This window comes from Carex rostrata, chromosome 30 (genome assembly GCF_964058835.1).
Source record: "Carex rostrata chromosome 30, lpCarRost1.2, whole genome shotgun sequence".
NCBI lineage: Eukaryota > Viridiplantae > Streptophyta > Magnoliopsida > Poales > Cyperaceae > Carex > Carex rostrata.
In genome coordinates this window covers 151,250-175,555 of record NC_135947.1, presented here as the reverse complement: position 1 = coordinate 175,555, position 24,306 = coordinate 151,250, and the positions used below count along the sequence as shown (strand labels likewise).

At 33.0% G+C, this 24,306-nt stretch overlaps 1 protein-coding gene and 3 long non-coding RNA genes across 5 annotated transcripts; 2 read left to right on the top strand and 2 right to left on the bottom strand.

The window, feature by feature from the left end:
• The first annotated feature begins 1,040 nt into the window (after positions 1-1,040).
• LOC144546820 (uncharacterized) lies at positions 1,041-3,852 on the top strand. 2 transcript variants are annotated; one of them, XR_013508884.1, is made up of 4 exons: positions 1,041-1,145; positions 1,344-1,458; positions 1,910-2,032; positions 2,334-3,852. It is a non-coding gene; the product is annotated as an uncharacterized LOC144546820 (long non-coding RNA). The 2 variants fall into 2 exon arrangements; XR_013508885.1 differs by having other exon boundaries at positions 1,126-1,186.
• Positions 3,853-9,171: 5,319 nt separating this feature from the next.
• On the bottom strand, positions 9,172-11,727 carry LOC144546822 (uncharacterized). Its single transcript, XR_013508887.1, has 3 exons — positions 10,927-11,727; positions 10,399-10,526; positions 9,172-9,835 (listed from the first exon to the last, which is right to left on the bottom strand). It is a non-coding gene; the product is annotated as an uncharacterized LOC144546822 (long non-coding RNA).
• Positions 11,728-13,283: 1,556 nt separating this feature from the next.
• On the top strand, positions 13,284-15,991 carry LOC144546821 (uncharacterized). Its single transcript, XR_013508886.1, has 7 exons — positions 13,284-13,676; positions 13,960-14,148; positions 14,260-14,340; positions 14,518-14,582; positions 14,922-14,996; positions 15,631-15,894; positions 15,930-15,991. It is a non-coding gene; the product is annotated as an uncharacterized LOC144546821 (long non-coding RNA).
• Positions 15,992-17,007: 1,016 nt separating this feature from the next.
• Positions 17,008-23,786, bottom strand: LOC144546811 (wall-associated receptor kinase 17-like). The gene is made up of 3 exons (XM_078295374.1): positions 22,769-23,786; positions 22,512-22,670; positions 17,008-18,561 (listed from the first exon to the last, which is right to left on the bottom strand). The coding sequence occupies exons 1-3, from the start codon at positions 23,277-23,279 to the stop codon at positions 17,381-17,383; spliced, it is 1,851 nt and encodes a 616-aa protein (XP_078151500.1). The 5' UTR covers positions 23,280-23,786; the 3' UTR covers positions 17,008-17,380.
• Between the last annotated feature and the right edge of the window lie 520 nt (positions 23,787-24,306).

Here is a 24,306-nt window from a genome sequence, read left to right as displayed (position 1 = left end):
CTTAGGTTTTGACACCGGAGGACAGGGGTTTGAATTCTAGCAAAGCTTATTCCATCATATTTGGTTGTGGCCTAAAGGGTGGAATAAGGAGTTTAGTCCTCGTTGTTCCACCAAGTAAGCATTAATTGAGTCGGACTAAGATGACATAAGCCGATCTTTAGGCCGGCCTAAATTAAACCACCTCACATGGTGGTTTACTTTTATTGCACGTCGTGGCCTAATTTGAATAATTATAATAATATATGATTTGTATATTATTAGTATATTATTATTAATATATAATTATATAATTAATATCTTCTATTAAATAGTTATTATAATAATATTATATAATTAATATCTTTTTATTAATAATTATTATTAATTTATAATTATATAATTAGTATGTTATTATTAATAATTATTAATATATAATTATATAATTAATATCTTATATTGTTATTGTAATACATAATTATAATAATAATAATAATAATAATAATAATAATAATAATAATAATAATAATAATAATAATAATAATAATAATATTATTATTATATATTAATAATAATTAAACAACTTAGGCTTTCAAAATTTTAATCCACCAACTCTAACTAAACAAAAAATACTTTAAGCCATGATATAATTTTAGATCTCAATAAAATATAAAAATAATAAATTTAGACGTCTTAACTTCTCCAACCAAACACTACCTTAGCGCTGAGAGGCAGCGGGAGATGAGTTTAATTGTCATTCTATCGCGGAAGGCGAATCCTCTACATTAACTCAAAAGAAATTTTTTCAGTTAATGAATCTGAACTGTCTGATTTTAAACGGAGTCAATCCGACACTTGCTTATAACATAGAGGATTTTTCAATATTAGTACAGATTTAGTCCGCACAAATCTTAAGACAGATTAGACTGTTGAAATTCATTAACTCAAAAAATTTCTTTTCGAGTTAATGCAGAGGATACGGATTCTTTATCGCGTGGTCTCCTCCTTTTCTACTTAAAATTTCTAAATATGAAATAATCCTAGGCTCCTAGCCTTGACCCCGGACATGCCCCTCTCTCTCTCAGAGGCTCAAATCGCAGCCGCCAGTTCTTCTCAAAACCCTAAGGAAAAGGACAAAGGAATTTCAAGCACTGCAGTTAGATGGCCAAGTAATTTCAAGCTCTTCCCGTTTCTATATATTTTCCCTTTCGTGAGAATTTTTGTTTTGTTTTATTTAGTAATTTCTGGTGGTAATTGGAGAATTTTTTTAACAAACACCACTTGAGCAATTTCTCAACAAATCTAATTGGCTATGGATTTTTCTGTCCTGATTTATTTATAATTGCTGTTCTTCTGGCGTTTCCCAGAACAAAAACTGGAGACTTTTATACAAATTCCTATAATGTGACAGGTATTTGTAATAGGAGCTCATGCCCTCTTGCAGGCAGTTGATATGCAACGAGTGGATTGGTCATCACCATGGTAAGAATTTCTAAGCGTTTTCTTCTTCATTGTTAATTTTAATCATAAACTATATATGTTTGTAATTCAAATTAAGTTCCGGTAGGATGATAAGTCGATTTGCTGATGTCAAGTTGATGTTAAATTACCTCGTTAATCTATCCCCAAATTATTATCAAACTAAATGGGCTTCAAGTTTTGGTTGCTTTCTATCAAGTTTCACTGTATATGATTATGAAGGTGGGAATTCTTCACACACCATAACATAAGCTTTTAAGAAGCTATCATCTACCCTTATCCACAATAAGGAAATTCGAAAGTGAGTTTGGTTATGCCGACTTTTTCTAAATTTAGTGGAGTGCTGGCATTCAGCAAATATAATATGACACGTTAGTATTTTTCACCATTTTTTTTTATTAGAACTTTCTTCAACTGATTTGATTTTGACTTCGTGAAATTTAACTATTTTCAGGAATATTTTTATTGATATATGAAAACAATGGAAAGAGCTCGATCCCATGCTGAATAAATTGTGGGAAAGGTGTAACTGCCAAATAACTACTTGAAGGCTTTTGAAATTATTGACGAGCACCTGGTATGTAATTCTTATTGATGAAAGAATGTGGTGACATCAGTATCTGATTAAATTACTGCACAAACTCGTTAAGGCTTCAACCGAAATAAGCAATGGGCGAATATATATAACTACATAAAATGTTTTGGTTGTCATTCAGGTTCATTTATTCATACTGCATTCAGGTTCAAATTGTCTTGAGTATAGGTCATTTTGGTTTCTACCACCTTGGATCTTGGTTCATTAAGGTTCTAGGGTCAGAAGTAAATTAGATTTCTTTGTTATTACGTCTGATTTATGTCTTTTCATGCTAAATTTGTAGGTCACCCAGAGGCCTCCTATGGCTGTCAGCAATGCTCTCTTGGAGAAGCGAGGGTATTTGCTACAAGAATAATGAGGTACATGTTGTTTCTATAAGCACATGGGGGTAGTCTACATTTTTCAGAATTTGTTTACTAATTTTATTATTTAGATAGGTAGAAAATCACTTAATTTGAAATTTTTGGACCATCCAAAAGCTGTGCTGTTCTACCCATTTGAAAAAATAGTAAATAAAGATTCTAAAAAATGGAAAATTTGGTCTTCAAATATAGTTTCATAGATAAATAATGTTAACAGTTTGGATCAACTGTTTCAACTTTGAAAATAGAAATATGAGTCCATAGCACGGGTCAATCTGTAATATGCATATTACCATAGCCTCGGTCATTTATTTTTTTTTATAAAAAAACACAAACATTTTAGCAAGAATATAAGATGTGATATATTCAGCCTTTTACAATATGCTCGACATGCATACAATAATCCTTTGCTCTGCTATTATTTCATTCTGCAAAAATAATAAACTAAAAAAAGAAAATTACAATTTGAGAGGACAAAAAGAAGTCCCCATTGACACTTAACATCTCCCTAGTCAATGCTAATAAATTTGGTAGTTAGTCTTATACGCCTATTTCATATCACTTCTAGCTTATCCATTAGACTCTTCACAGTGAAGCAAATATGCCTATAAATAGCATTTGCATTAACCTCTCTCTGCGCCCGATCTGAATCAGATTGCATAACCGATATCCTGAGTTGGTCACACTCGCCAGAGGCCTCTTTCTTCATAGCATCTACTTGGTTTGCTTCGTCCATTATGACATCTATGGCATTTTGTTGCTGCTTGATTTGTTGCACCAGACCCCCATTTCTCTCAATTGTAATTGCAGTTGTCTTGCACAGTTCTATTACCAGACGGTCCCTGTTAACTCTCATTTCAATGACACGGTGCTGAATGTCCATGTCCCTATGCACCAATTGCTTCCACTTTTCGAACTCAGCTTCCCATTTTACGATTTTTTCATTCCGAGTAGAATCACAGGGTATTGGCCGGCACATGACAGTTAATTCATGGATGCTTTTTGCCAGATTTGTGCAGAAGTTGGTCCAGTATGATGGGTCGCCTTGCATTTCTTGTATGGTAGAGGTGCCGATATTCTCCCAAGAGCTGAAGGTTTCATCTAGATTTTCTATGTTGCAATTGTCCAGGCTCTCCAGTATTATCTGTAGGATGCCGTAGATAATGTGTTTCCATGGGCCAGCTCGGAGATTTTGAATTAAACCGGCAGTCAAAAGAGGAACAAGGTCTTGACATGGTGTAGCATCTGATTGTTCTGTTGAGAATTTGAGATGGAATATATGTGCGTCAGAAAAACTTGGGTTTTAAGAGAAACAAGCTTCAATTTTAAAGAATCTGATTGTTCCGTGGAGAATTGAGATTTATAATTGTGTGTACAGTTTTTGAAATTTAAAGCATCCTATTGTTCTGTTGAGAATTTTGAGATATATACATATGTATGCGTCACAAACAATGAGAGAAACAGTTCTTTTTTTTTTTCAATTTTAAAAAAGAAATAAAAGACAAATTCTTGGGGTGATCCAAGAAAAAAATTAAGCAAATTGCACTTACAAATCTAATGACGATGAACTATCTCATGAAAGATAAATTGTACTTGTAAATCTTATAAATTATTGTCAGAAACAAATTCTTGACAATGTGATTCCTTTGCAAGAAGAATTATCTCAGAACTGTTAAAAATATATTAGAAAAGACATACCTGATGACGATGAACTCTCTCTAATCTCTCCTTCCACTTCACTCTCTCTAATCTCTCCTTCCTCCACTTCCATCTTCCCCAAAAGTACCATTTCTTCCAGCAGCTCTGTGTTTTTCTGTGTTTTAGCGTTACTGGTAAAAGGGTAGTTCTTGAAACAAAAAATAAAATAAAAAGAAGGTTCTTTGCGGAGGACAAATTTGCCTGTTATATAACCAACAAAATTCATATCACCTAAGGTACCTCAAATTTTAAGTATTGATCGGACCGTCCGATCTGCTGTGGTATGAATATTGAAGCGGCATGCATATCATCTCCACGGCTGGGATCCAAACTCAAAATTTGAGTTTACTGAGGGGAACCAGACTGCTCTCTGGCTTGCTTGAGCGGATGTGCCATCATTCAATCCAAACCGTCCGATTTACTACAAATCGGATCATATCATACGCAACTCAACTCGTAGCTTTCTGAGAGAACATTAAATGCAATGGTTTTTTTGTCGTTTTGTTATATTTGGGTAGTCCTTTTAAGCGCTCATTAAAAGAAAATAGAAATTTAAGGAAATACGAAGTATCTTTATATATGTGCTAGTGCCACAGCCATGATAAATATCAAATTATGTATATTTTCAATAAAATTAATAAGTAATTAATTTTGTACGCTCTGACCGAATAAGCGGTGATAGGGTTATGTACATAGTTGAACGGTTCTCATCAACTATTTTGATCTTAAAAGTGAAGATCTATCATCCATAGTATAGACCAACTGTTGTATGCTAGCATTTAAAAAGTAAAATATACGAACCCAGCCAGCTCTTATGTTTGCTGGGGCATAATAAACCTAGGTCTAAGCCTGATTTAGCAGAATTAAGTCTCAGTTCAAACAGACTTTCAAAGCTAAGTGATATTAAATTTAACTATCCTCAACATAATAATGGGGGAATTTAATGTAAACCCCTCAGAAACTTTGAAATTACTTATATTCCCCTCAAGCTCAAAATATCTATTTGCTCTTGTAAATTTCAGAAACTAACAAATTTATCCATTTTATTGTCTTTCTATTAAACTCATTATAAGTTTATAATTGTTTAATAAACTTATAATGGTATTGTGACAAGACTACACACTGCGTATCTGACAAGACATCTGTTGAATTAAGTCTATAACTAAAGTTTCTTTACATTATTTTTCAGCTAGGAGAGGATCCATTATCAGAATTTGAAAGAAACACTAGTCCCTAGGCGCTTTTTGATACTGATATCAGAATATACTCTTTTTCTGGTATCATTTTAACATATTCCATTGTTGTGAGAAAGCAGAACTATAAGAGTCGGGCTGGTATGTGTTAAGATCAGTGTTTTAAAATGCGATTTTGTTCATGCATCCAGAAGGCTACTGCATACCGCATATGTGGTATGTGGACGCATATACGGATTTTCATACGGATTTTAAAATAAAAATTCACGTATATATATATATTCATATTTATATATTTGAATTTATTTTCACATAATAACATAGCCAACAATAATTTTTTTACTTTTTTAATATAAATTTTAATTAAAATACTATCAAATTATCAAAACTGCATGGCCCCATATTCAGACCGCATGACCGCATATTTGGACCGCATGGCCGCATTTTTAATCCGCATAACCGCATATTTGGATCGCATATGCGGCCGCATGAAAAAACCGCATGGGCATTCTGAGCACAGCTGCCGACCGCATACGCATATGCGGCCCATGCGGCCGCATTTTAAAACACTGGTTAAGATACCAGTAGAATACTGGCATTGTACCACTAGTTTTGCATAACATTTTTTTTTCCCAAGGGTACTTCTACTATTCTAGTGCATTTATGATATAAATACTTACATATGATATTCATTTCATGCTAACACATGTAAAATAAAATAAATAGTAAAAAGGGTACTGTTATATATCTCTATAAGAATCAATATACATTTCGGCACCTGCTTTTGGTGCCAATTAATTACCAATATACATTAATTAAATATTATCCGAAACATTTTATGATTTTGGTTTTATTATAAAATTTTAAAGAATTTCTACAGGGTCCATTTCAAACTCAAACCGGAGAGGAGCCATTGAATACGGTCAACCACCAAGGCTATCCAAAATCTATTTTCTTCATTGAAAAAAATTGGAAATACAAAGTCTTGTATTTATATATCAAAATTTAAATTAAAAGGGACCCGTTGAATTTTTTGAACATGACACGAGGTTCACACTGCAAAAGTATTGTATCTTTTCCTTGCCAGCTAAGATTAATACTACTAGAATCTGCACTTTTTCTGAAGGTAAGTTTAGCTTTTTCTAAGGGTAAGAGAGGCCCTCAGAAATAAAATGGTGTTTTCTGACGCACTTCTGACACACTTAAAATTTCCATCGGTAGGCCGACGGAAATTGTTGCCGATGGAAAAACCCTGTTGTCCACCCTTGGAAATGTCTCATGTCTGCCCTCAGAAATACTTTTGGATGAGCCATGACCCGCCAAACAAATCAAATACTATTTTTTATTGATGGCCCTTGGAAATTGTTGACCCCATGCCCTTGGAAATGTTTTGGAAATTGTAACACATATTATTTCCATGAGCTACCATTGGAAATGTTTTGGTTATTATATTTATATTAGGCCCACATAAATACTTGGCTACTATACTCTTGGAAAAGTTTCATTGATACAGTTAATATTTTTTTATAGTTATACTAATTATTTTCATGAGACTACCGTTGAAAATGTTTAGCTCATGGAGACAGAAGCATTTATATTTATTGAGATCTCCCTTTAAATGTTAAACAAAACTAAATCACAGCAGCAAGCAGTATTTAATTTATATATTTAAAATGAAACATTTAATTGAAATCTTAAGTATAATTTATTGTGTTTATTCATTTCTTTAATGATTTTTGCTAATTGTTTTTAATTATAACTGTTAGTGTATTATTAAGAATTTTGGCAACAACATTTTTGCAATTGGCTAGCCCTCCACATTTTTGCTAGCCACGAACATTCAATTAACTTAGAATATAATCCCAAAATGATATACCTCATTAATCAACAAAATAATTTATATAACACATCCTAATTAATAAGAAAAGTACTTGAATTAGATAGTAGTTTAGTAATATCATCACTATAGCTTTGGAAAGGTAAAGGGTCTTCAAGCAAACAGTGCTTACAAGAAGGAAATTAACAAAAAAAGGATATGTATCTCATTGAGATATTTAAAATGAATCATTTAATTGAAAACAAAAATTTTGCTCTTTGGACTTAGCCAATCTATTTAATTTAGGAAGCGTCTAATTGTCCACAGTTTTTTGTCCACCATTTGTCCACAGCTTTGACTTGTCCGAATACTGTAAAATTACTTCTACATGCTATACAATTATAAAACATATCACATAAAATATATCAGTTAATCATATAACATCCAGCAACTATTTGAAGTGGTCCCAAAATAGTTAAAAAAATATTGCAACTTGCACAACAGGACAAAAAGGTTGTACTTTCATACTGTACTTTCGAAAAATATAGTTATAGGAAGTTATTGGCAGTTAGAGTTAGTTATTAGCGGTTATTAGCACTGGGTTGAATCTTGTATACTGTAAAATTGAATATTGTATACTGTAAAATTGAATATTGTATACTGTAAAATTGAATCTTGTATACTGTAAAATTGAATCTTGTATATAGTAAAATTTTCAATTGAATCTTGTATACTGTAAAATTGAATCTTCTACACAGTAAAATATACAATTGAATCTTGTATACTGTAAAATTGAATCAACAGAACTGTAAAATTGAATCTTGTATACAGTAGAATTTTCAATTGAATATTGTTTGGATGAGTAAGAAGCCTTTCTATCATCTTTTTCTTCCAGATTTTCACAAGATGAATACTGTAAAATTACAATATGAATACTGTAAAATTACAAGATAAATACTGTAAAATTAACAAATCAATACTCCATATCGCATTTATATCACCTCTTTTCTCCATATTTCCACAAGATAAACACTATAAAATGACAAGATGAATACTGTAAAATTAACGGGGCAATACTATAAAATTAACAGATCAATACTCCATATCGCCTCTCTATCATCTCTTTCCTCTAGATTTCCACAAGATGAATACTGTAAAATGACAAGATGAATACTGTCAAATTAACGGGGCAATACTATAAAATCAACAGATCAATACTCCATATTGCATCTCTATCGTCTCTTTCTTCTAGATTTTCATAAGATGAATACTGTAAAATGACAAGATGAATACTGTAAAATTAACGAGGCAATACTGTAAAATTAACAGATCAATACTCCATATCGCCTCTCTATTATCTCTTTCCTCCAGATTTCCACAAGATGAATACTGTAAAATGACAAGATGAATACTGTAAAATTAACGGGGCAATACAGTAAAATTAACAGATCAATACTCCATATCGCCTCTCTATCATCTCTTTCCTCCAGATTTCATTTGAAATGCTAGATCTGTTACTGCATACAACGAAAACAACAAATTCAATAGAAATAACTTACTAGATTTGAATTTTGCCGTGCTCTTCAACAAAAACTTCTATTCGATCGCGCTCCACGATTGAAGGTTCTATTGCGATCATGTATAAAAAACGAGATCGAAACAATATTCTAAAAAAGAAAATCGTCATTGCTGGCCCAATTCGTATTGATCAGACGTGAAATGAAATCAGAGAAATGAAGCCAGATCCATAAAATCTAGTTTTGATCGAAACAATAACTTACTAGTTTTGATGAGAACTGGTGTCTAGGCCTCCGCCGCCTTTGTGCTCTTATTCAAGGGATGAAAAATTTTTTTATGTAAATGCCTCTCGTCAAATTTGTAGTCATGTGGTGAATCTGGTGATTTTTTCAGATTAAGAAAAAACAAGGTCAATTTTCACGAGAGGTCAATTAAGAAAAAACAAGGTCAAATTAGACGCTTCCTTTATGTAAATTTCAGATTCAACAGAAATAACCTTGTTTTCACGAGAGGTATTGACGAGGAGGTGACGAGACTAGGGGTGCGCAGGATAAGACGAGAAACTTACAATCCAAGTCACGGCAAAGGCACTAGTCGGAGCAAATCTGATCGGATTTCGAAATTTAGGAAATGAAATTCAAAAAAGGAAGGTTACGGAAGGTCGATCTATTTAAATAGCAAGACGAAGTCGGAAGGTGGAGACCGACAGTTAAAATGGAAGTTGGATAAGGGGGTTGTGGACAAATGGTGGACAAATGTCAGTGGACAAGAACCTTTTCTCTTTAATTTACATGGAGGTATTATAAAGCAACAATAATTCACATGCTGCTCCTATGCATACAAAATTTCCCCAATTATAAAAGAGCTGAGCACTTAATGATTTTTTTAGTATTTGACCAGAAGAGAAATTCTAAACAATTAAAGAGATGATATATTTGCCAAACATGCTTTTGTTCTAAACCAAATAAAACACATGACATTATAGTTCCTATCATTTATAATGAATTCTCAAAAGTTTTTTCTCATGAAATGCAAAAACTGGTACAATAGTGCTGCTGGTGCAGTACTTTCCTGTACAAAACCCCAAATTCAACTCATTTAGAAAATCCATAAAAATGTGAAATAAATTATGGTGAAAGATCTTAGTATCCTGAGAATTTTGGTACCAAGAACACTCAATTTGGAGTTGTAGTTTGTCCTGTAAAAATTATACAAAACTGGTTGTCAGAAAATAAAAAAACTGGTACAGAACCAAAACTGATATTGAGAAAAACTTAAGTTTGGCATAGCTCTAGGCAATACAATGAGTTGAAATTAATTGTGGGTGCAGATCATGACTTCCTGAAATTTTAGACACAAAAAACATCCAATTTGGATCTATGGTTTGTTCTACACAAAATTTACAAAACAACATGTCAGAATGATCCAAATTGCACCTCACAAACTGAAAAGTGATGAAATAAATTGTTAAAATTATTGAAAAAATTAAGGAAAACATGCACACAGGTTGTATGAAGGTCTTTGGGTAAGTTGTGCATATATTTTTGTGATAAAATTATCAAATTGAGCATCAAGGACACTACAAACTGACCCGTAGTACATGTTGCTTTTGCACTGTGTATTCATACTCAATCCAGTAGCATGGATGCAAAGGTATTAGTTATTTCTTATTGCTAACTTTTTTAAATTAGACAATTTTTCATTTTTACCCACAAATATTCCTTTTTCTTTTTAAGGAAATAAAAAAAAAACACAACTTACCTTAGTGTCAAATTTCAATTCGCAATGGCCAGATTTAGGTTGAGCATGTACAATTGCATCCAATTACTTACTTTTCCCCTTCAAGTCCACCAGCATCAAGACCAGTTCCTCAAGTCCACCAGCTTTAACTATGTTTCAGAGGTACATGAGATTATATTCTCATTTTATGACAATTTAAGAGGATACAGTAACCTAATTATAATAGTAACTAATTAACACCAATCACAATCAATTTAGTAGACTAAGCAAAGAAAAACTAGAAAAGAAAAGAGAAGAACTTTTCTTAATATAACCTATTGGAGAAGGAGACACGTAAAGCTATGCAAACCGCAATGGTCAGATCTTAAAAATTTTGACACAACAATTTTTGATTTATACAGTGCACGAGTTATATATAACATATAACGTTTGTTTTTATTTTATTATCTGTGCATTGCAACTGTAATAAAGAAACTCAAGGTAAATAAGGTATTAATTAGTAAATAGCGATTTATTTTACACATTTATAAGTCTATAATGGAACTATACCTCCAAACTGGGTGACTTCAGCTAAGAGAGAGATGTAGAGGCGCTCCAACAAGGGAGACACTCTGATAAAGCACAACACCTCTTCAAGTGACATGTTGTTCTCTATTGTTGAGGGTTAAGCCGATCAATATGAGAATCCCTGCCATGACAATCCAATAACAAGATAAAACTTGTTAAAAGAAACACTCTAAGTAGATATGGTCCTTACAAACATTGAACTTGATTTGGACATTTCATCAAACACTTTGAGAGCATTCCATTTGTTCAATTCAGTGCTCTAATCCCCTTCACCATTTTAAAACCCAACGAGTCTTATAAGGCAAGCCCCCAATTTTAGGTATTGTATATCACCCTCTCAACCGAAGGAACTATATAAATTTTTAAAGTAACAACAAAAGATACTATGTTAACAGAGAAATTGCCAAAGTAACAATAAAGACAGAACTTCTTTGAGGCAAATTGTCGAACAGGTGGTGGGTTCCCCCCCTATTAGTTCACTTTTGAAGATCTTATCTTCATGGAGAGATAGAGAGAGAGAGAGAGACAAAAACCCATAACTGGAATACTTTAGAGGATGAAGGAGGTTTGAGGAGATGAGGCTAGGACGGAGGCAACAAGGTGTGGCCATGGTGCAAGCAGCTTGTAAATAGTCTGTTTACATCTTGTTACAGCCATGTTTTTTTATCAATATTTTATGTTTTTGGTTCTTAAGAGGAAGATACAACTTCAGAGAGAGAACGCGGAAACCAATTATTTGGAGGCAACCCAAAAAATTGTGGAGGGAATCAAAATGGTTTTAGAGGGAAATGAAAAGGGGAAGTCCGTGAAAAGGAAAGAAAAAACAAGCTAAGGAGAAAAGAAGAATCCCTTCTCTGGATGCGTTGGGAATTTTTTTTTTAGCAAGTATAGATATTAACAGAGCAGTTTCATCTTCAAGAAGTGTGTTAAATATATTGGACGTTCTTTAAATTATATAGGATGTGTGTTGCATAAATTCAAAACTGATCTGCTAATAAAATCGTCCAAATGAAGACAGCAGGACCGTTCATTGCTTATTGGACGGCTTGAACTTGATATTTACTAATTAGGTGATGCATGTATAACAAATAATATGAAATCAAATTAAAAAAAAAAATATTTTGTTTACATCTTCTATGACCAAATCATACTTATAATTGTCAATTTTAAGTAATTTCATCGTTATTTGTTCCTTCAAATTTAGTAAATATTTGTGAGCCGTTCATTTTTCCTTGATCATTTCAACGGTCGATCTGAAATAAAATAATTTCAAATTTGTTTTGATATGATCAAGGAAAAATATTGAACGTAACCAACATAAAAATTCTGCAGTTTTATTGTGTTTGAGCTTCGATCCAATGTGAAGTGTTCATAACCCTTCGATGTTTCGATATTCCGTCAACTTGATGGATGAGTAAATAAAAATAAAATTTCATCAAAATTTACTGCAGGAGTAAATATGCAGTGCTCTTTAATTTTAACGGTTCTGATCGACCAACGGACGACGTGTATACTTGAACCTTCATTAACTCACAAAGCAAGAGTATACGTTCTATAGAACATATACTCTTGCTTTGTGAGTTAATGAAGGCGCACGTAAACGCGTCGTCCGTTGGTCGATCGGAATCGTTGAAATTGAAGAGCACTGCATATTTATTCCTGCAGCAAATTTTGATGAAATTTTATTTTTATTTACCTATCCATCAAGTCGACGGAATATCGAAACATCGAAGGGTTATGAACACTTCACATTGGATCGAAACTCAAACATAATAAAACTTCAGAATTTTTATGTTGGTTACGTTCAATATTCTCCATTGATCATTTTAAAATAAATTTGAAATCATTTCATCACAGATCGACCGTTGATTGCTCATGTGAAAATGAACGGTTCACAGTTTTTTGTTAAATATGAAGTGACAAATAATGGTAAAAGTCTATAAAATGGACAATTATAAGTATGATTTTGCTATAGAAGATATAAATAATTTAATTTAATTTTTTAGAATTTTTTTCAAATTATTTGTTGTACATACATTATCTAATTAGTAAATATCAAATTCAGAGCCGCTGGATAGGTCATGAGCAGTCTTGATGCCTTCATTTTAGATGTTGTGAGTAGGGAGTCTCTATTCTCCGAGGTAACATAACATTTCTGTTTAGATCCGACCCTATGTGATGTGCAAGATCCTTTAATATTCGTGCGTAATAATGATCAGACGGTTCCGATCTAAACACAAAATTCATGTTACCTCAGAGTTATCAATTCTCCCAGTGCAATACAAACAAACCTCTTCTATTTTCTCTCTGGATCGATTTTCTCCATTGCTAGTCTCCTCCATGTACACTCCGTAAAAAACCAAAGTTGAGCGGCAAAACCCTAAATTTTTCGCTTCCCTCCAACTCCCTCTCAAAATTTCACTTATACCCTCTCCTACTTATGAAAATTTCAGTTCCTTCCCCAGCAATGAACCCAAAAACTCTCACTCCCAAATCGTCTCGCTTCCTTTCTTCTCCTCTCAGATCCGATCCTCCCAAGCCCGCTCACCCAAATCGTCTCGCTTTTTCGGCGAAAGAAAAAGAAGAGATTTCGCTACTTCTGACTTCCGAGTCGGAGAGAAGAATAAAAAAAAAGAATCTTTCCTTCGTCAGAGACTAGAGAGAAACTCATTCGACTCAGAGAGAGAATCGCATCGCCCACTCGCGCATAGAAACGCACCAGATAAGCAAAGGTGAAATTTTTAACATGCTCTTTATTTCCTGGCCCCTTAGACGATAAAGACGAAATTGAGAAATGTAGAAAGGGGCAGGTGCGATGCCTTTAGAAATTGATAATAGAAATGTGAAATTGAGAAATTACAGTATCCGGCTGGTCTCTTTAGAAATCATGTCATGTAGAATTTCATTGACTTCTCAATTTCACACTTTTCTTGCACAGGCCATGTCATGTAGAAAATCCATTATTTTTGAATTGTGAATTGCTCGCTTAGTTCCTATTTTTTTTTTGTAAAATAGGAACTGGTACAATGCCTACATGAAAAGTACTGGTAAGTTGAACTGGTGCCGGTACAGTCCGTTTAGTCTTGTTAGTTGAAGATCTTCACCTGCTAGGAATTAGGTTGAATTAGGTTCAGTCAATTCTCATTTGAAGAAATGATATACGGATTGTAATTCGCAAAGGACACAAATATCCCCATCTTTTTGGTAAGTTTATTTTATTATTTTTTGTAATTCATGATTTCCATTTTGACATTTTACAAGAATATTGTTACTGTAGTTGATGGAATGGTGGCATGGTTTGAATGCCTATTTCAGATTGGTCACGTCACGAAGTCTGGTGACATTGCCGGTCCCCGCCTTTTGGAGCATATAGTTGATGTTGTTCTGTACATGGAGGTGTCTTGCCTCTCTCTCTCTCTCTATCTGCTGTACATTATGCACAAACCAAAAACTGTTTTAGTGACAATTAGAAAGAGAAAAGTAGCAGATAGGCATACATAAACAAATTTTTTTTGATATCTACCTTCTCATTGAATATTTCATTAATTAAATAGGAATATATAATCTGTGTAGGGAGAGAGGTACTCGTCTTTAGATTACTACGATCTGTGAAGAATCAGTTCGGTTCGACTGATGAGGTAAATTTATCCATTCTGTATTCGTTTACCTCTTTATCATATCACATATTAGAATGCTTTGTTTTAGTTTTATGATTACAATGGCAGACTTGGCTGGTGTAATCTTAACAAGTTGGTATAAAGTCTTTTTCTTGCATCTATTTGTGTTTAGTGTATCTTTTTTGCTGGTTTATTGACATGTTGTTTACTTGTCTTATTTTTATTTATTTATTTTTTGCTGGTTTATTAGTCTATTTTTTTTTATTAAAATGTCCTTTTGTTTGAGAATATTTTTTTGTTATCTTATAAAATGTCCCCGTTACAACATATATAATATCATCCATGTAATTAATTTAGCAGGATGATTTACTGGGAGAGGATCTATGGTTTCGGTGCATGCCTTGGTGCTGGAATGTTCTTTATGCTCTTGCTATGGTAATTCCTTCTTTGATGTTTTACTATAGATAAATATATTTGCTAATTGTAATTGTAATTCCTTCTTATACTTTTATGGCTTTACATGATTATAAACTTCTATTTATTTTAGAATTTGAATTCAGAGTCAATGGTTATGTGTTGATGGACTGGTACAAAATTCTGACTTAATGAGTTACCATTATTTTGTTTTCCTTAAAGATGTGGGCTAGAAAGTAAAAAAAACCTGCTATGAAGTAGGTTTAAATGTTGAGTTTTTTATTTCATGAACAAACTCTAGATTTGACAGAGAATTGAAATCTCATCCTTTCCTTGAATTTTGATAATGTTCTCTTAGACTTTTGTAAACAAACCCTAGTCCAAATACTAGATTTTAGTATAGGACAAATGGACTCTAGGTATGGCATATGATGCTATTTAGTGTATATTAGGCTAAACTAAGAAATGTGCTCAATATACAGTGAGATATAACTAAGTAAGAAATTCATATATATATATATATACATTGCTCAATTAACATTAGTGTAAAGTTACAGTTCATTAGATGCATTTTTTAATAACTTAAGACTTACCACATTTTATATCATTCTTCTATTTTAAAAATAACACATGATTGTTTCCTTTTCATTCACAGGATGGCAAGGTTTTACCCACAAATGAAGCTGCAATGGGCTAATGGTGCTGGCATTATGCCTACAATGGGAACAAACTTGGTTAACTACTGGTGGGCATATTTAGGTATAGCTAGAAATGCAAGTGCAATACAGTTCTGATTTTGTAATTTGTTTTGTACATATTTTGGTATAATGTTTCAAGACTGTTATGTTAATGCTTATTAAATGCTTTCCATAGATCTATATATAAATGTGTTTTTGTTTATCTGTTTCAATGGGTATTAGTGTGTTTTTGTTTATCTGTTTCAATGGGTGTTAGTGGGGAATGTAATACAGTACCTGGTTGGTACAGGGAGGATTGTACCTGATTGGTACAGGGAGAATTGTACATGAGAGCTTACATGTATAATGTCATTTAAGTTATTTTCGTGGGTATATCCACGGAAAAATAAATACAATTTGCTTTTGGAAATAATACGGTGGGTCCCACACATTTTGCTCTTAGAAATACTATTGTGGGTCCCATATATGATGCCCTTGGAAATAACCTGTTGGGACCCACACACTTTGCCCTCAGAAATACTATGTTGGGTCCCACATGAGATAACCTTGGAAATAACCTGTTGGGACCCACACGTCTTGCCCTCAGAAATAATACAGTGGGACCCACGCACTTTGCCCTCAGAAATAATAAAGTCATGGGCTTGATGCCAAAGTATTTCTGACGGTAGTATTTCTGTCGGGGGGCTCACGGAAAAAGTCAGAAAGTAGTATTTCCAAAGGTAACCGATGGAAAAAGCCAGGAAAATGGTATTTCCATCAAGGGTATTTTTGACGGTAGTATTTCTGAGGGTGGCGCACGGAAATGACGCTTTTTGGGCTTTTTCCATGAGTACGCCGATGGAAAAAGCCATATTTTGACCCTAAAAAAAAGTGCAGATTCTAGTAGTGTAAGTATAGAAATGGTCTCAGTAAATCAGAATCCCCGCAAATTGTTCTTTTTCATTCAATTAAAAGCAATGGATAAAATGAATTTGATTTCTGAATACTGTTTGAAAATAAAAATAAAGTGATTTGGATCACTGAATAATTAAAGTTGTTATAGGCATTGTTAATTGTTATGGATGGTTCATTGAATAGTTTGGGCTGTGGTTTCTCGCGTGGTTGTAAACCGTTATATCACGGGCAGCCCGTTATGCATCTTCTTCAAAACCACATATATGCTGCAACGATCTAACAAAACACAAACTTTTTTTTTTCTAGAAAATCCTTTTGATAAATTAAAATGGAAACATTAATAGAATAAACACTAAAACAAAAGTCCAATTGTTCTTGAGAAAGCAAGGCAGAAACAATTATGTATCTGATTTCATTCAATTCCAGAACATGAGATTAAATTAATGAGCAAGAAATGTTATCAAATTATTAAGAGAAAAGGTAACTTTTCTGTATCTCCTAAATTGCTAATAATTTTGCAGTTCGTGCTTATGTTCTCATAATCATGCATCTGATTCTTTTCTCTTACTCTCATCCACATAATTTTACAGTGGCTCATATTTATCTGCTGCTATTATTGTCGCGGCATGGCCGTGTAATTGTTAAAACAAAGGTTTTTAATGAAAACTTAATTACAACCAATTTGAAACTTGCAAGATATATAATGAATATAACTACGTACGTGGATGGTACAATTTCAACAAAGCATGCAAAAGTCTCATGCCCGAGTTCTTATTTATATCTATAGCTGAAATGCTTGTAAAATTTACAGTATTATCTTGGCAGGTCCATGGATGACAACATGTGATCTTCAAGGCTATACTGTTTTGTGCATTCTACAATTTCTGAACTTGATAGGTTCCTTACAACAAGCAACTGCTGAATTTCTTCATTCCCACTTTGACTCTGTCGGTTTCGCATCCTCCTTAGAGCCTCTAGTTCTAAAGCAACTTCTTTCATTGCCGGCCGTTCTTCTCCTTTTGTGTTCAAACATTGCCTTGTAAGACGTGCTATGGCGTAGAGTTCTTCTTCTCCAGCCTCACTCACAATTGCTGGATCAATTACTTGAAACAAGCGGCCCTCATCAAATGCAACTGTGAAGTACATTGCTAAATTGTGAAATTCCTCTGGCCGAGCAAAAGAGATGGGTTTTTCTCCTGTTATCAGCTCAACAAGGACAACACCAAAACTATACACATCACTTTTTTCTGTTAGTTGGCTTGTTAGAAAATATTCTGGATCCAGATAACCAATAGTTCCTTGAACGAGAGTAGTGACATGGGTTTTATCAAAGGGAACAGACCTTGATGCTCCAAAGTCTGATACTTTTGCTGTGAAATTTTTATCGAGGAGTATGTTGGAGGACTTGATGTCTCTATGGATTATTGGAAATGATGCTGCTGAATGCAAATAAGCAAGAGCTCCAGCAGCTTCAGCTGATATTCTCAAGCGGCAATTCCATGCTAAATGGTATCCTGAATTTTGGCTATGAATAAGATGTAAGAGTGTTCCGTTGGGTATGAACTCGTATACCAGTAAGGGAACTTGAGTCTCTAAACAACACCCTAGGAGCTTCACAACATTTCTATGGTTAATCTGTGAAAGAATTATGATCTCGTTAATGAATTGCTCAATTTGATTCTCATCTTCTATTTTAGATTTCTTAATTGCAACCACTTTTAGGTTCGATAAAGTTCCCTTGTATACGGTACCATATCCTCCTTGACCAAGAATATTGTTTTCGTTGTAGTTTTCAGTAGCCTTCTCAAGTTCTTCCTTGGTGAAAATTTTTGTTTCGGAGTCGATACCTTGTGAAGCTATCCTTTGTTGCAACAAAAACCCTCCATTCTGTTTGAAGAATTGAGATCTGATCTTAACTATCTTTCTTTTCTGCAAACCCCAATAAGAGAAAAAACTTGACATGACCAGAATAAACAGAAGCCCCAGGCCTGCACCTGCATTGCAACAAAAAAACAGTTAATTATCATTTGTTGACTTGCATTTACTTCAACTTCTTCTTTTAGATGAGGCACTGTGTAGAATGTTCCTCTTGTAACACTTTTCTAGAAATTGACAATGACCAGAGCAAGCTTAATTTGTATGGATATTTTGTTCAGTTTGAGAATTGAAAATGTTATTAAAAGCCTACCGTTACCAGACGTAGCTTTGCTCCGTGGTTTTAATTTTGTAAGAAAATAGTGCAAAATCTTCAAAAAATATGAACTTGATCTCCAAGCATATTTTAATATGAAGGTTATGTTAAGTGGTTCATATCAATTGTTTGTACTTTGAAAAATGAATGCTTTAGAATAAACATATATACTTTATCAGTTCGCCTTCAAATGTGGAATTCAAACTGTTAAAACTATTTTTGAGTTTATATATAAAATTTATAAATTAATATAAAAGAAATTGGTAGAAAATTGATGTAAACAAATTACTTGTACAGTAGATTCGTTTCAACTGTTTAGAGTCATTATTTTTGAAGTCAATTTCATAGGATTTGAAGTTAAGCTCGCTATATAAGAGATTTATATCTATAATAATAATAGTAGTAGTAGTTCATATTTTGTTGTTCACACCAAGTGATTTAAATATATATTTTTTTAGAAAAATCTAAAATTCATTATTATTGCTGAGTTACGAACTCTACTCAAAAGTATTGAGTTATTTGAGAACGGTGTCATGACCAATTTATTAATATAAGTGACATTTTTAATAGACATGTATGAACTGTACGTGTCAAATAATTCTTATAAATTTTCTATGGATATATTTAAACTTTTGCCTAATAATTGTGCTTATCGTTTCTAATGAATATAAAAAAAAAATAGATATAATTTTTTTTTACTCTTTGCTGTTCATCACCAAAAAAAGATAATAACATAATATCACATATATATGAAATATGGAAAGTAAATATTATGAAATAAGGAAACGAGCTGGAGGCTTTTAATGTTGGTGCCAAATAAAATTCTGGCGACACAATTTTTAACTTTGGCACGGAGAGCAATTATAGTAGGGGAATATAGAGATGGGCTATGATGAGTTGCGAAGTAAAGTGACTATTTTACTTTATGCTCATATTTTGCGATTTTAAAGTTCAAAACGTCGATCCGAACCGTTCATTTTGTTCTTCATATTGAAATGTGCTTGCAGACCAAATTTTACATTTTTTTGAATTTTTTTACTATTTATTAAGCAATTTTGAAAGTCGCTGATCTGATGGTCCAGAAAATTTTACTGTTCGCAGCAAAACAGCAATTTTCAAAAATGCTTAATAAATAGTAAAAAAAATTCAAAAAAATGTAAAATTTTGTCTCTAAGCACATTTCAATATGGATTAAACATCTAACGGTTCGAATCGGTCGTTTGGACTTTCAAAATGAAAATACGGCATGAAGTAGAAACGTGTTTTACTTCGCAACTCACCGTACCTCATCTCGGGGAATATATATATATATATATATATATATATATATATATATATATATATATATATATATATATATATATATATATATATATATATATATGAAATGTGAAATATGAAATTTAAGACTTTGTTCATGTTTTGTCATTCACTAAGTAATTTAAATATTTTTTCAAAAATCTGATATTCATGATTTGTTGTTGTATTATCAACTATACTCAAAGTCTCGAATTGTTTCATAAATTAATTAACAAATTATGAATCGTGTCAATTAACCATTAAAAAAATTTCATTGATCTTTTAACTTCTGCCAATAATTACGCTTGTTCTTTCTAATAAATATTAGATACTAACTTTAACGGCCCATTATCAAATACCAAAAAATTTGAAGTGTGGACCCGTATGACATATTAACAAAAGACTACAGTGTACAGAATTTGGCGCGAGATCAATTTTCGGCTTGGAATCAAATGAGTCCACTAGAAAATACAAATAGTAACGGAAATTTATTACCATAAGTTACTTATCATTCTCTATTTAAGATTCAGGAGAATCATTGTACTAATATATCACAGAGGCAAATGGATCTCTAATTTTTGCCGCAATTTTACAAACGCAAGTTATTTATCTTTTTATATTAAGAATTAAAGATTGTTGTAATTCGCATGGGGTAAAATTGTTTTTGAGACAAAACTAAAAATCTCAAAGGCAAACAACACAATCTGTTTTATGTTAGAAGATTTCTATCATATTTGGTTAATTTTTTTTATGGCTTATATTAATGTTTATTACAAAGATTCAATAGAGATTCACATAGTTTAATTGCAGATTTTAAAAAAAATGATTGGGGGTACCTTTTGCGGTTGCTCAACAAAATTATAACGGTGCCAACATGTTCATTGATGAACCAAATCGGCCATCACATGCTCGTCGGGCTAGAGTAGGAGAAGATGAAGAAATTGGTATTCTCTCTCTTATTATTTTATTGTTGCAGTGGTAGGACAACAAATCAAGTATGTTCAAGGCGTATTATAGAATAATTAATTGCATGAGGAGTTTTAAGTGTTTTCAATTGATACTGGTTCTGTTAGTGGTATTGGTATTGTTATTGGTACTGATTCTTTGTTGTTGTGGATGCCAAGACTTTTGTTTTTTTTGTTGTTTTTGTAGGGCATGTTTGCTTGATTGTATGGTGTTGTTCATGTTTTCTAATTCTGCTACTGTTTTAGAATGGCTACTTCATGCCCTTTTGTGTGCTAGGATATCTTTACAACTCTAGAGGCTTCTCTGCAAAAACTGATACTTTTGTCAGTTTAGATAGCTACTTAGTGGTTGTTCTTGTGTTGTTTATTTAGTTAATTGATATATGTAATTCAATTAAAGTTATGATATCTGATTTGTTGCTATCTGTTGAATGATATTATATGTTTTAGCAAGTTTTGAATATTTTTAATTTATATATTTTTAAGAGGAGGGTTAAATGTTTTGACTTGTAGTTATTCCATTATGTCTCTATTTCAATTTTGATAATTTAATTTCTTTTTAAATGGAGGGTTCAAAAGTTTCGTATTGTAGTTTTTCATTATGTCTCTATTTTTAATTTTCATAATTTTAAATTTAAATTTTAAATTTAAAAACAGTCAGATATGTTCTATATTATTTTCTCTAATAAAATTATACTTATATTTACCACTTTGGTGCCCTTTTGTCATGAATTTTTATTAGCAATGAATTTTGGCGGTTGCAATACCAAATATTTTTGTAGCAAAAAGTTTTTTGCGGGCAACGATTTAATTTAGTTGCAATAAAATTTATTTGTTGCAATATTTAATGTTTATTGCAACTAAATAATTGCGTTGCAAAATCTTTAATCTAATACAACCAATTCTCTTCCAGTTGCAATAATTTGTTGCAAGATGTGTATTTTGTAGTGGCTAGATTTATGCCATAGAAGCAATCATGTGGGTGGGTTGAACTTAATGAATCCCTTTGAGTTATTTTCAGTAACAACGTACTAGTACTAATTCTAATATGTGTTAGCTGAAACTTTTGACAATTTATCTGGGTTTCTGTACAATTACCTGACTGTATAAAATACTTACTTTTATGAAAATAATTCCATATATACATGGTTTAATCATAAACAAGCATCTGAACTTGTTAGTATTTCAGGGAACACTAATAAATTATTCATCATCCTCTTGGTATCACTGGTAAATTGTGATGGTAAGACTAATAAAAGTTGGAAAAAAGAAAAAATAAGTTAATGATTTTGAGCAGGGGAGTTCCGGGAGACTGAGAGATTACCCCGGAGGTACCGAAGTTAAAAGGTTTCTGTTCTAGTTGTTGTATTTCCTTTTCCCCTGATCCATGAGATTACTATATATAGTACTGGAAACATTTTGCAATTGAAGACATTCTAATTATTGCTCATAAAGGAATATTAGGATTTAAAAATAAAAAAAAGATTACCTAAAGCAACATCAAGCGGGAACCCCCGCCTCTTGCATCCACTTCCCCCCTTTTTACCATCACCAGTCATGCCTTTTGGGCAAGAACATGTATAATTTCCTGATAAATTGATACAATTGCCTATACATGGACCATCTGATTCAAGGCATTCATCGATATCTGAAAGGAAAAGCAAAAACCATTTGTCAGGAATAATTAATTATATGCAGTTTCAAGCAATTGTAATTTTCAAAAGGCTTCAAAATTATTTATTATACCGGTGCAACCATCTTTTGCATAGGGATTTCCTTCGTATCCTTGACTGCAGTTGCACAAATACCCAACCATTGAAGGTGAGTCATAGCAGTCACTATTATTCTGACATGCGAAGGAACCAATGTTGTTCCTGGAAGCATTACATGACTTGTTTCTGATTGCCCAATCCAATTGTATGAGGTTATTGTTGTAGAAGTCTGAATCATGAAAATGACTGTCTTGAAAGAGAAACCTGCCCTTATCTGATTGGAAATCATCTCTTGGAGAGAAAAATGCGGCACTGCAGTTGATAAAAGCCGCACTTGAATTTGATATGTTGACTTGTGTAAACTGAAGATGAAAGCTTTTTAGATTGCCTGGAAGAGTAGCTTGGCAACAACCTAGGCCAGAACAAGACCCGTTTAAGAAAGTACCCTGAGGGTCACAAAACGTGACACAGCCACTTGTCGCTGTCAGATTTTCACCTTGTCTACTTATCAAGACTAAATTGTTGCAGCCAACAACTGTCAGCATATTGTACTGGTAAGATAATGAAAAAGGAGTTCCATGTAAGTTGAATTAACCGTCCGGATCCTTCAGACTCCGTCAATTTTTTGTTATCACCAACAAAACACCTTTGGAGAATCGGTCCCACAAAGATCTTTATGTAGCCTAGTAATGATATTTCTTGAATGGTATAGATGTTATTGTTGGATATGGAGTACAAGGTGGGAGGAAGATAAGGCTTCTCCTTGGAGCAGCCTATTTCGAAGCCTGGTAAGGCATTGCCGGCAGTGCCAAACGGTAACGGAACAGTGCCACATGTTAGGTTTTCGCTCCCCTCAATATTAAATCCAGAGGGCGTACCATCACCATGCAGTGTAGCGAAGGTGATGTATGAGGATGAAGAAAGTGGCATGGATGTTAGCATGAACAATAGTAGTAGGATGAGGTGGATCTTTAAGAGCATGGCTGATTTCAGGAGGAAAGTATAATGTTATTGCCTAAAAATCCGATGCAACATATACCTCAAGGACAGCTAGCATACATGGAAACAAGAAAGACCTTAGCTACTGGAACATTTATATATGTACATTACTTTACCTTTGTCTGACTAGTTGACTAGTTGACAAGCAAGACCACATACTGGTGATAAAGAGCTAACAAAGACTGCTATATATGCGTGCCTTTTTTTCTTTTCTTTTTTCTAATTGAGGAGATAATTGAAGATGAATGGCAGGAGTAGATAAGACTGAAATGAGTGACAGTTAAGAACGCAATTTGTTTGTCCGAAAATTTGAGCTGAAAAGTACTTCGGCTGAAATGCTCCTAGTTAGACTAACTCACTACTTAATTAATTTTCCACACGGAATTGACTAACTTTATTGAGGGAAAACTTGAATATAATTGCTCAATTTAATTATCCTCATCACCAACAAATATCTTCCCTCCATCATTTGTTGTTAGCAATAAAATTTGAATGGAGCAAGTATATACTTAAACTTAACACAGTGATTAGTAATTGGCTTTATTCTTAAATATATTGAATTAGATTTAAAAG

Bases quoted from the DNA above. Each gene is read 5' to 3' on its own strand.
- LOC144546811 (XM_078295374.1), bottom strand. From the start codon at position 23,279: ATGCTGACAGTTGTTGGCTGCAACAATTTAGTCTTGATAAGTAGACAA. The intron at 22,671-22,768 runs GTATAATAAATA...TTTTCCTTTCAG, and splicing joins TGCAAAAGATGGTTGCACCG to ATATCGATGAATGCCTTGAA. The intron at 18,562-22,511 runs GTAATCTTTTTT...GTTGCAATGCAG, and splicing joins CCCGCTTGATGTTGCTTTAG to GTGCAGGCCTGGGGCTTCTG.